At 38.4% G+C, this 13,436-nt stretch overlaps 1 protein-coding gene across 3 annotated transcripts in view; it reads right to left on the minus strand.

Annotated features, from left to right (window-relative positions):
• The window catches only part of ANKRD50 (ankyrin repeat domain containing 50), an 80,152-nt gene that overhangs the window by 33,105 nt on the left and 33,611 nt on the right, over positions 1-13,436 (minus strand). For all 3 annotated transcript variants that reach the window (XR_007773443.1, XM_050946219.1, XM_050946220.1), the window contains exon 4: positions 2,304-5,854. Coding sequence is in view for 2 of the 3 variants with exons in the window: in XM_050946219.1 (XP_050802176.1) it covers positions 2,307-5,854 (3,548 nt within the window). In the remaining variant the exon portion in view is untranslated. The remainder of the gene's footprint in view (positions 1-2,303; positions 5,855-13,436) is intronic.

The raw sequence follows: 13,436 nt of genomic DNA on the forward strand, positions 1-13,436 counted from the left end.
TCTGAGCCATCATGTTGTTTTAACTGGTTAGCATTAGAGTTGCATCAAACATTTGGGGAAGCAGCTTAGGATTTTGTATAATACTTTGGGTTTCTTCCCTTTACAATAAACCTCAGGAACTAAACTTGTAGCCTAGGAATAGTAGGAAGGGACACACGTCAGTGAAAATGACTTCTACATTTCAAGGCAGCCTGGGATAAAAACCCTCTTCTTTCTTTTGCTAGAACAAGATGTAGGAATGTCTAACTATCAGATGATGGATACAAAATTAATAAGCAACTGTTCACAAAAAAAAATCCTTGTTGACTTGCTGCAAGACTAAGCCAGCTAACAAGAACATTTTTTTTCTAAAAAGGAACAATCTGGTCTGTCAGCATTCTAATATTAATGTAAACAAAAGAAATATTATGGGAAATAAGCAATGTATACAAAGCTTTTGCATTTCAGGAAGATGCTGCTCCTCTGAAAACTCAAATGTTTATTGGGATCATTATTAATAAAGTCACAATATCTTTGCAAAAACTCAAACTTCATCAGGATGTTGCGGGTATAAGGATTGGAGGAGAGTGAATTAACTATAACTAACTCCTGGATAATTTCTGTAAAAAAAACTATTGAAAGCTGCAGAATTTCTGGTTGAAAATGTATTATGTAGAGAGTGAGAAACCAAAATTAATTTCATTTGGAGTCTTAAATTATACTTAAGAACTTCTGTATGAATACACAATTCCCACACTCAGAAAACTGGTCCCATAAGCCAATCCTACAATGAGATGCATGAAGGCCATTTAGAATCCCATATCCTTTAAAAAGGCATTGTTCTGTACTTCTTTCACTGCAGGATATAGGACACATTAAATATTTCAATTTAAAGTTGTAGAGAACTTATTCCTGTAACTTGAAAGAATATTTTACAGTTTCTTGAAGAGTGTATATTGTGACAGACCCAGACCAGTGGGGTACAGGAGTCTGATAGAAGGCAAATATACTGGCCACTGGATGAACAATTTTCTGTTCCCTGAGTGACCAGAGCAGGGGCTGCCCTAGAGCAATCAGGAACCTGCTAGAACCAATTAAGACAGGCAAGCTAATCAAGACACTTGGTTTAAAAAAGGACCTCCCATCAGTTAGTAGGTGGGTGTGCAAGGAGCAGGGAGTGAGGTGTGTGCTGCTGGTGGAGTGAAGAGTTCAAGCGTGATCAGGCTTCAGGAGGAAGATCCTGCAGTAAGGATAAAGAAGGTGCTGGGGAAGGCCCTGAGGAAGTAATCCAGGGAGTTGTCGCTGTCACGCAGCTGACACAGGGAACATTATAGACAGCTGCTATCCACAGGGCCTTCGGCTGGAACCCTGTGTAGAGGGTGGGCCTGGGTTCCCCCCAACTCTTGATTGGACACAGGAGGAGCTGACCTGGTCTGTGAGAAACACCAGAAGACAAGATCTAAATCGGAAAGGGATCTGCCCTTTCCCCGACCCACTAATTGGGATACAGACTGTGAGGATTGTTCTCCATTTCCCCCATGCTGGCCAGTGACGAGGTTAGCTGAGTGGAAGGCAGGTTTGAGCCACCAGCAAAAGTGGCCAACCTGAGGGCTGCCGTGAATCTCTGAGGCAAGCAAATCCACCTATAAGCATAGGATCCACCAAGGCAGAGGAGGAACTGTGTCACAGTATGTAAACAAATGAATTTCAGCGTAGCACTTAAAATATAGCAAGGTATTTTAAAGTTAGCCTTTCAGCTGAAAATAATGCTGTGAATTATTTATATGTATGAAACATGATACATATTCAGCTACTTATCAAAAGTACTGGAGCAACACCTTGCCTTTAGCTTTATATCAATTTCCAAGAAAGTGTACTGATCATCCAAATTGTTTTAAGCTGATGTTTTGAAAAACATTTTATAATGTAGAAATCCAATTTGACACTTCACAATTTTGATTAAAAATTCATGATTTAAAAAAAATTACTCGAGTTATATTTTATTTATTTAAAATGCACATATTTTGTCTATGGGTTGTCTACGTGATGCATTACTGTGTACCAGCTAAGATGCAAGTTCTAGTGAATACCAGTGTATTATACGCTGTCCATGTGGACCCTGCTGGCGTGCATTAAAAGCTCCCCAGTGTGCAGTGACATAATACTATTTGGGACTATGTCAACATGCACTAAGGAATTTTTAGTGTGCGCAAGCGGGGTCTACATGGCCCGTTCAATATAATGTGTGCACTAGAACTTACACCCCAGCTGATGCACACTAATGCACCATGCAGAAAAGCCCTATGTGATGATAAGAGGTTTACCTATTACAGTGGTGTTTCCTTCTTGTAGTTGAAGCTTGGGTCAGCTCCCTCAAGCTGAAGTTTTAAGGCTTGCTTAAGGCTTAGTTCTGTCTCTGCAGGAGGATAGCCTTCCAAAACTTCCTGAAGTCCTCTCTCCTGTCCTGTTCGTGGGACGGAAACCCTACCAAGAAAAACCTGGTTGCTTTGAAGATGATAATTTGGGTTTGTCATTATTCCATTTCGCTTCTTCTGTTCCCCACTCTGTTGGTGAATTAAGAACTGTTGCTGAGGTCGACAAACTTCTTGCTGAGATGGAGGGACCAAAATTTTGCACTGTGGCTCTGCTGGCATCGATTTAAGTGGCACACTGGTTCCAGATTTGGCAACAGGTATTCGTTTATCAAACTGAGTCATTTCATATTCTAAAACTTGTGGTTGAGAGGAGCTGCTCTGCTTGATTTTTTTCCCAGCAGATCCAGATTTGCTGGAGTTTTCTGTTTTCCCCCCTTTGTTTGCTTTAGTTGATTTCAAACTAGGTTTTACTTGGCTCCATTCAAATTCACTACTTGGTGAATTATGATTCTGACTTAAGGAATGAGTTGTGGAAGAAGGAGAAACAATGGACTGCCTGCTTCTGCTACGAGGCAGTGAATGCTGCTGTATTTGTTCGGTAAATGACATACTATGGAAACTATCAATAGGCACTGTCTGGGCAGTTGCTGTAGATGACGTAGTACGCAGAGAAGAGTTTTTGGAACTTTTCAGAGAGTTGTTTGATAAAGACGACTTCTGGCGGTCCACTGTAGAATCTGGAGATTCTGAGGGAGAACTAAAAGCATGAGCAGGCCCATTAGACAAACCACGCATAGTAGGCTGCATATCTCCTCCACCAGTGCTCCCTGAACTATTTGATTTTATTGTTAATGACTGCAGTTTTGAAGAGACTGACTGCAAGGCTTTTTGCTCCATTGTGTGGACTGGTGATGGAGTGCAGCCATTTAGACTAGATGCACCATATTTTTCCAGTAATTTAATAATCTGAGAATGTCCATTTTTTGCTGCAACACGCATAGCAGTACGTCCAAATTGATCTGCATGATTTGGATCAGCACCATGCTCCAGTAATATCTGCACAACATCAATGTGTCCTTCCTGTGCTGCAATGCAGAGCGCAGTAGCACCTTGATTACAGGTGTGGTCAACTAAGGCTCCATGCTCAATCAAAAGCCGAACTACTTTCACATGGCCTTGCCAAGCAGCAGACTGCAAAGCGGATCGCTTCTCATTGTCTGCAGCATTCACATCAGCATGGTATGTTATCAGTATCTGCACCATCTCCAAATGGCCCTGCCAGCAGGAAACATGGAGTGCTGTCCTTCCTTCTGCATCGCTTGCTTCTACGTTTGCACCATTTTCTAAAAAATACTCGGCCATTGTAAGCTGGTTTTCTAATGCCAAGATGTAAAGTGTTGGCCGGCCATCAGCATCTTTGTAGTTTACATCTGCTCCATGGCTGAAAAGTAGTTCAACTATATCTCTATGACCTTCTAAAGCAGCAACTCGGAGAGAATTTCTCCCATCGTAGCCTCTCTGATCAATGTTAGATTTATTTTCCAGTAATATCTGTACACAATCATAGTGACCTTCTTGTGCAGCCAGTATGAAAGGTATACGTCCATCATTATCAATTTCATTTGTTCTGGCACCTTGTTCTATAAGTGCTTCACATATCAACCTGTGACCTTCAAAAGCTGCCATGTGCAAAGGTGTCCATCCTGCATCATCTCTATGATTTTCATCTAGACCTCTGTCTAGCAGAGTCCGTACTACTTCAACATTACCTTGGGCAGAGGCTATACTAAGAACTGTTCGCCCTTCACTATCAATGCTGTCCACAGCAGCACCCCAAAATAAAAGAGTATTTACAACTGAAGCATGGCCCATAGAGGCTGCTGCCAGAAGGGGTGTACGACCATTATTGTCAGTGTGATCCACATCAGCTCCTCCTTCTAGAAGTAAGTCAACTACATCTACATGCCCTTCGTAGGCAGCTACCAGTAGCGGAGTCATACCATCTTTGTCACAATGATCTACTTCAGCACCACGGTCAATTAAAAGGCTAACCACTGAAGCATGCCCCTTACTAGCAGGTACACAAAGTGCAGCAACAGACAGAGCAGTCCTTCCATCCACATCCTCATGATTTACCTCTGCACCATGGTCAAGGAGGTGCTCCACAATCTCTTTATGTCCCATGTATGCTGCCGCAATCAAAGCCGTTCTACCTTCATTATCAGCTTTGTTGACTTCAGCTCCATGTTGTAGCAGATTCAGCACTATATCTTCATGTCCTCCCCATGCCGCTGCTCTCAAGGCTGTTCGACTGTCAGCATCTGCACAATCCACTTTGACTCCAGCATAGAGGAGTGCAGAAACCACCTCGGTGTGTCCACCCCAAGCTGCAGATCGTAGTGCTGTCCAGCCATCGTGATCAGTGTGATTTACATTAGCCCCACATCCAATCAAACAATTGACAACCTTGGTATGTCCTTGTCGAGCAGCTAAAGTAAGTGCTGTCTGCCCATGAGTATCTTCTATTTCTAAATCTGCTCCTCTAGAAACAAGTAAGTTAACAACATCAAGATTGCCACTATATGCAGCATTAGCTAACAATGTTCTCCCATTTGAATCACACTGATTTACTGATGCTCCATTATCTAACAGAGTCCGAATGGAATCTTCTCTTTCCAGAGCTTGTCGTACAATGCAAGATGTACGGTCATCTTCACTGTTGACATGAGCACCAGCTTTTACTAGCAGCTGTAGTACTTCCTGCTCTTTTGGGATTAAAGTGGACAAAGAGTCTTTGACTGGTGTGCCATTCCATATCATCCACAAAGCCAACTCAGAAGTCTCTAACTGCAAATTTGAATTAATTAGATGCAATGCAAATTCTTGGGCCTCTAATGGTGTCAAATCCTTTGCTCGACAAGTGTAACTCATTGCTAACATTCTGTGTCCCTCTGCTGCATTACATAAATATTTCTGTGTACAGTGCTTTACATCCAGCAACCATTCTGCAAAACTGTAATGAAACAAAATTTTAGTATTTCCTAGCCCATCAACAAGAACTTTTGACAGAACATCTAGTTTGCGTTGAAAGTCTTCCATAGTCAATGTCATGTTTTTGGTCCACACTGCATGATACAATTCTGTTGTAGTCAATGGCCTACAAGCTGCAAGAATTACATTCAGAATGGGCTGGACCTTTGCAAACTGTTTTCTTACAAAAAGCCTCTGACAAAGCCAGAGATATAGGCCATTTAGTGTTCCAGGAATGTCACGGATCTCTCTTAGCATGATAAAGTTTTCCACAACTCCATCTAGGACACGTTCTAGATATAAAAAGCAACCACTGCTTTTGATGTGAAGCTGGTTTAGCATTTCTGCAGTTTCTTTTGTGAGATGTTGTCTCAGTGCTTCTTCTTGATCTAAACGATGGAGAATATACTGCTGCACATCTTTCACGATATATGCCTTTCGGAGATCATCTAGGCTTATTTTTCGAAAACCTATTTAAAAAGAGAAAAGATAAAGGTCAACGAACAATTCTGCAGTTTAGTTTTCTACTAGTTTTGGTTGTTCAATATTACAAAAGAAAAAGAAGGCTTTTGGAGAGGAAGTTTGGGAAACAGGAGAAATGATGTATGTATCAACACAGTATATCTGAAATTCAGTGACAAATAGCTAATAGTAGCTGAGAACTGTGCTATAATATATAAAGCTGCATAATTTTTCAAATTCAACAAAAAAAGAGAAATGTACATTAATGAACAAAGCTGAACTGGACCATGGGACAGGGATTGTGACACTGTCAGACAATGCCAAGCACACTGACAGCACATAAATAAATAATTAGAAATAGTAAAAAACTGATCTGCACCCTTAACATATCCCGTTCTATATTAGGAATATGAGAAATTTAGGAACAGTTGTTTGTGTTTATTTGTTTGGTGGACCATCTAGCCCAACAGCTCAGCCTTTTTATTTTGGTTCATCTTAACTCCACTCTCTGCTTTTTAAGAGCTCTCTAATTCATTTGAGAGCTGAACTCTAATCTTGGCTTCACAATCATCTACACAATAATTTTAATATATTTATTATCCTTTGTGTGACAGAGTTCTGCCCAAATTTCCATTTACTCAAACTTTCTTAACTTTCAGATTATGACATTTAATTTTCAACCTCTTAGAAGCCTATAATTAATAGTGATTAATCTCTTTCAAAATTTGGGGACTTTCTATTAGGTTGGCTTGAGGCCGCTTTTTGAACAAGAAAGACTTTGTTTAGTTTAGATTCTTTAGACCTGTTCACTTCCCCTCTCCTCCCCTAACCTACACTGAAAGCAAAAACCTGTTATACCACAATGACTTTGACTTAAGCAAATGAGTAGCCCTACTAAAGTCAAGGGGTACTCAGAGTATACAGAAGTCAACAGATACAATGATGAATTCACATTATATGAGGATGATGAAATAATTTCCAGTTCACTAACTGAGGAGGATGTTACACTTCATTTACTAAGGATAATCATTTAAAAATCAGTAGGACTGGATAATTTGCACCCAAGAGTCCTAAAAAGAGTTGGCCGAGGAAATTTCTGGCCCACTGATATTTTTAATAAATCTTAGTGTAATAGGGAAATCTTGGTGTAACGTGCCAATCTTAAAAAAGGTAGGCATGATGACCCAGATTATAATAAACCTGATTTCATTTTTTGATGAAATTACAAATGTAGCTGATAAAGGTAACTGCGTAGATATAATATGCATACATTTTTGATTTAGCACCACACAAAACATTATGATTAAAATAAAATAAGTACTCTGGAGTACTGACAGAGCACATGTGAAATAGATTAAAAACTAGCCATTTGACAGATATCAAAAAATTGTCGTCAATGGGGAATCATAATCAAATGAAGTGTTTCTAGTGGGGTTCTACAGGGATCAGTACTAAGCCCAATCCTATTCAACATTTTCATCAATGATCTGCACATAAATCTAACATCAGTGTTGATAAAATTTGCAGATGACAGACTGGTGGATTGTTAAGTAATGATGTCAATCATACAGAGCGATTGAATCACTTGGTAACTTGGGCTCATTCAAAGAAAATACATGTGAAAAAGATATCCCTTGAGCAATACAAGTTACATTATCCTAAGCACTGTTCACACCACTGCTATGTTGGCAGGAGAGCATCTCCTACCGACATAGCTTCCGCCTCTCGCAGAGGTGGAGTAATTATGCATCTTCACCACATGCACTACAGCTGTGCCAATATAGCACTGTAATATAGACTTTCCGTGAGAGACTTAAATCTGTTTAATTAATCAAAAGAAGAATGAGAGGTGACTCAATTACAGTCCGAAAGTACCAAGTTCTAAAGGGCTCTTTAATCTAGTGGATGAAGGCATGACAAGAATCAATGGCAGTAAACTGAAGCCAAACAAATTTCAATTAGAAATCAGGTCTTTTAATTTTTTTTAATTTTTTTTTTAAAACAGTGATAGCGATAACCAGTGAAACAAACTACTATGGGATTCCCCACCTTTTGATATCTTCAGATCAAGATGATGTCTTTTTGGAAGATATGGTTTAGTCAAAAACAAATTACTGAGCTCATACTGGGTGAAATTTAATGGTCTATGATATACAGCAGGTCAGATGAGGCCTTAAAAACTCTATGAATCTATGACTATTCCTGTGTTTAAATCTTTGCAGGCCCAGGGAATCTGACATGATGACCTGTGTGTAAGTGTAAAAGTACAAGTAGGATTTAAAAAAGTACCTAACACAATAACATTATTACTTATTTATCTTCCTCATTTAAAACATAGTAAGCTGTTTGCCTTTTTAAAAATTGCTAAAAACTGGGGTGAAGATTTCAGTACTTCCCCACTATTCTGTATTACCTAAATAACCTTGTTCTTTAAACTGCTGACTGATTTCTGTATCTAGCAAAAATAAAATTTCAACAGAAGTACTAAAAACCTCTATAAAAAGGATGACTAATCTGAATCTTAAATTATCCAGGCAGGTAAGAACAATTATAATTACTAGTATTGCCCTCTGAAAATTGAAATTTTAATATATTCTAACGCTGAAAATTGAATACACTGTACATTTCAGAAAGAATTAAGCATATCATTTTAATATTTTACTCAATTCTTGTTTGAAATTAATGCAGCTATTTCAATTTGGAACAATATTACAGTTATATACTGTAGAAAAAGATAATTCACTCACATTAGAGGAAATTATGGTTAACAACAAATGCATAATGATGGAGAATTTCCAAGTTAAAAATAAATACAATTTACTGCTGGTAGTGTGATCACCTTAATCTCCTTTAACAGCCTTCAAAATATTGAAAGTGAACACTGTCAGAGATATATTTAACTATCTTTTTAATCCTGTAAATTGTACAGGACATTACAACCTGCAAATGAAGGTTGTAATGTAGATCAATTTCCAACTTCTTCAGTAGTACAACAAACAAGGTTTCCTCAATGTCATGTCGTCCCTTTGTTTTCTTCTCTGTTCTTAAGAGGAAGAAGGGAAATCATTATACACACAAGAATGCTATACTTGGAAATGTGTTAAAACTGGACTCTTGGAAGTTTTAGTAGGCTGCTGATTCCCAGAACATAGCAGATGCATAGAATGTAGTATATAAAAAAAATTCAGTTACATGTAGCACACAACTGGTCTCTGTCATTTGAAACATCAGTCTTGACAGTGCCAAGTTTTGTATTTGCCACAGATCTTTTTTTCTAACAATAAAACATAACAATGCTTGCATACCACTTTTCTGGAAGCTACAGAACTCTAAAAGTCACAGAAACAGCAATTTAAGTTGCTGAGTAAAAAATAAAAAATAGTTTAGGCCACAATTGTACCTCACCATTCCAGTGACAGACAGTAACCTCATCCATCCACAATAATAACATGCACACATTTTATAGAGTCAGCTAATCTGCCTTAAAAACTTTTTTTTGGAAACCAAAAGTGGTCATCAAACCGCAAATTGTCTTGGGGGAGAAGCAATCCTGTGGTAACCAGTTCAATCCAGTTTTGACCATTATTCCACAGAGCTAATAGCTTGAAGTAATACAATTAAAAATGGCATTGTTTGGATCTATGTTTGTGTTTAACATGACTTCCAGATCTAAATACTCAGTTGACAAATTTTGTTCTAGCTGCAAATTCAACCTGGATTCTAAGACTTAAGATGGATTCTCCCCTTTTCAAGCAGCCTCACTAAAGTTTCTGCATCCCATATTAGGCCCTCTGTGGTACCTATGCAACCCCAATTACCTTCATTGGGGCTGCATAAATAATACTGACTAGATTTTAGTGAACAAGTCTGTTAATATTGCTGAAGAAAAATGTAGTCTAGCTTAGGGATACAGTTTCATTCCTTTTGGAGCTTAGGACTGGACCTAACTACACACACTGACATGAGATGCAGCTATTTCTAAAGTGGAGGGTGGCAGCAAGCCAGCACACAGCATGCATCATCGCAGTGCTATAGTGATGGACAGATATTCTGGCTCAAGTAATCAGACTAAAACCTTGATAAAGGAACCACAATATCTTTCACCTCCAAAAAAAGCAGCAGAAAGGATCCTCCAACTTCCACCCCGTTTTTTTTAAGGTGTCATATGAAAGCAGACAGCAGAATACTTAAATTAATGGCCTTGAAAGAATGATGGACTGAGCTGTCTCTGTCAGGATCTTAACCCCATAATTCCATAGACATATAGGTATTTTAAATTGCAACTCAGACTATGTCATCCTCTTTATCATGTATAAATGCCATTCTGAAAAATAACTGAAAAAAGTTAGAGTTCAAAGCCAGGAGAAACCACCAGATCATCTAGTCTGACCTCCTAACATCACAGGACACCACCACCACCCAGCACCCACACACTAAAACTAACAACCCAAATTAGGCCAAAGTATTACAGCCAACAGGAAACTAGACTATTATATGTCACAGGCAGAGAATAGGAAGGACAGGGGTGCAACCAGTGCCAGAGTCTCCTGCAATGGCAGCAAAACGATTAAATTAAATATGCCCAGATAATCCCAGCAAGTGACTAGCACTCCATGATGCAGAGGAAGGTGAAAAAATCCTATAGTCACAGCCAATTTGACTTGTGGGAGAATTCCTTCCCAACCCTACATATGGAAATCAGTTAGACCTCAGCATGAAAGCAAGAACCATCCAGCTGAGAGAACACACTTGGAGCCACCTCAGAGCACTGATCCACCCCATCCAGTGTCCCATCTCCAGCCATGGGCATCTCTGATGCTTCAGAGGAAAAAGAAAATAAAACCCACCAGAATACATGCGGGGGTGAGGGGGGAAGAAGAGGAAATTCCTTCTTGATCCCTACAGGCTACCAGCTGAAGCTTTGAAGTATGAGCTTTTTGTAACACAAGACATAAAGCAGAAGGGATCACCATCATCATGAGCCACTCCATCATACAATCCCATTCATAATTTGTTCAGCTCTCTGAAAACTAATTATGTTGCTTGTCCCACAACTTCTACTGGGAGGCTGTTTCAGAACCTGACTCCTCTGATCATCAGACAATATCTTGTCATTTCCATCATGAATTTGCTCACAGCCAATTTATATCCATTTGTTTCCTGTGCCAACAGTAAGCATTAATTTAAGTAGCTCTTCTCCCCTCCTTGCCCTGGTGTTTACCTCTCTCAAATGTCTTTATAAAGCACAATCATATCTACTCTCAGCATTCTTTTTGCTGAGCTCTTCTAGTCTTGTCTCAAACTACATGTTCTCCATTTACCTTTGTAATAAGCTTTATACACAAAAAATTAGAATTACAAGAATTGAGATTCTAAAATTTCCATTGCTAGCTCAGACTGAAGGACTAAATTAAACAAAGTTGTGATATTTTCTAAACATTTTTCTAAAAGGAAGGCATTTTATGTGTCTAAACAAAAATCCTACAAACTTGCTTTCCAACCACATCTGACACAATAAGCCACTTTCATTAGGCTGTCATGGATGAAAAGCATTAAAACATTATGAAAAAGCTCATTTTGTTTCAGATACACTTCTATTACCTTCTTGAGCTCAGCAAAACAGGAGAGCAGCAGACACAACTTACGGTCCCACGACCCTGCTTTTGCATTGTTCAGATTTTTCTTACAACACATAATTTTCTGTCCAATATGGATTTCCCTGATTTAGTAAGTTCCCTGGCAGCTCTCTAAACAGTTCAGTTACAAATGTAATTCTTGGCATCCAACTGAGGTCTTGGGTCATTAAAAAAAAAAAAAAGGGATCTTTGCTACAGAGATACTTTAAGAGTAAAAGGACCCCTTTTGAACCTTAGTACAACGAATATATGTTCTGAACAAATTGTGTTAAATACCCTATTTTTTCCTCTCAAATATTTATCTTAATCATTTTATTAAATACAAATTTAAACTAAACATATATGTGTGTGTATGTATCTCTCTCTCTCTCTCTCTATATATATATATATATACACACACACACACACGCATATATATTTCTTTCACTTAACTGAAAGCATTTTAAATATTTATGATGAAAGAGAAATACAATATTTTAGCTATGAATAATTTACACTGCTATCTCAAATCAAAGGATTTCAGTTAGGGATTTATATGAACTTTTACGCATAACCTCCTCATAAGAAGCTGTGTGATTCATAGAATATCATCCACCTGAAAACTGAAAAAACGCATTTCACTTTTTTTCCTAACCATGTGCAGCACACTGTACATTCCATCACACTCTCACCAGACACACCTGCAATATCAAAATATGACAATGAGTTAGAGCAGCCTCAACTTTGAATTCTGTTGCTTTCATAACCCTACATCACTGCATAAATATTTATTTATTCCTTAAAACTTCATAAGGAGAACACAGGCTCTCTAGAACATCTTACCTCCCCCAACCTGTAAGAACTATTAATTGCTTGCATAAAATAATATTAGGGAGTTTTTACAAATGCATACAGAACTTCATGTTAGTTAATACATTATATTCCATGATATCAACCTGTGCAATGTTAATCAGAGAAGAGCAAGAAGAGGAGGGGAACATCAAAAAGCTAATTAAAAATCTACCCACTGGTGGGCACTGTCCCCAATTTTAGCCTCCAAGCCTAAAAGTAAAAGTTTAAAAATTTTAGTATAAGAGTACGAAAACTTCACAATTATATAGATATGAGACAAAAGACGTCTTCTAATCAAACTGTATAATTTCACACAGTGAAATCCACTACTTGTGAAGCCTCTTCTATAACATGAAAACTATTTAAAAAGTACTTCTTTAACCTCTAATACGAACTGTAGGATAACACAGATTTCCTTCTCATTAAGGAATTTCTCTTGATATCTATATAATAAGGTGGTAATATTGGGTGTCATTCTAAAGCCTACACTGTCTGCAGAGTCAGTATCATGCGATGGAAGCATAGATGAGGGCTCTTTTTATTCATAATATCACCATCTTCAGTCATTAGTGGGATTAGTGGTCTGTTACCATCCAACTTTTATGTTTACACCCATATTGATTTTATAAATTACACCAGTGAGACAGCAAGGAGACAGCAAGCATCTATGTCCATGATGAGTCCTAGACCATCATGATAGCAGAGCAATTGCCACACTTATTCTATAGCTAATTTTGCATGCTACAGTTTTATTCGTTGTATGAGGAAGTCTGCACAGATGGAGAATTACTTGACTCAGCTGCCACAGTTCTTCAAAATAATGCACACAACACAATAACTCAAACACATAGAGCACCTCACTGCAGCACCTACCCATCATTTGCTCACCTGTACAAATCCACACAACTCTCCCACTACAACATAACCCAGGCACCAGTCAACACAACCACCCACATAACACAATCAGCAAACATAACCCCAAACATCACTCAGAAGCCTAGAACGGCTGTTGAGTAAGTGTGAAGCAATGAAAACAGCTACAAGCATGACTGAGAGCTTTTTGTTTAGAACAGCACCATTGAGATTCATGGCCTGTTACCATCTAATTTTTTTACTTCTCAGG

The sequence above is a fragment of the Gopherus flavomarginatus genome, chromosome 3 (genome assembly GCF_025201925.1).
Source record: "Gopherus flavomarginatus isolate rGopFla2 chromosome 3, rGopFla2.mat.asm, whole genome shotgun sequence".
NCBI lineage: Eukaryota > Metazoa > Chordata > Testudines > Testudinidae > Gopherus > Gopherus flavomarginatus.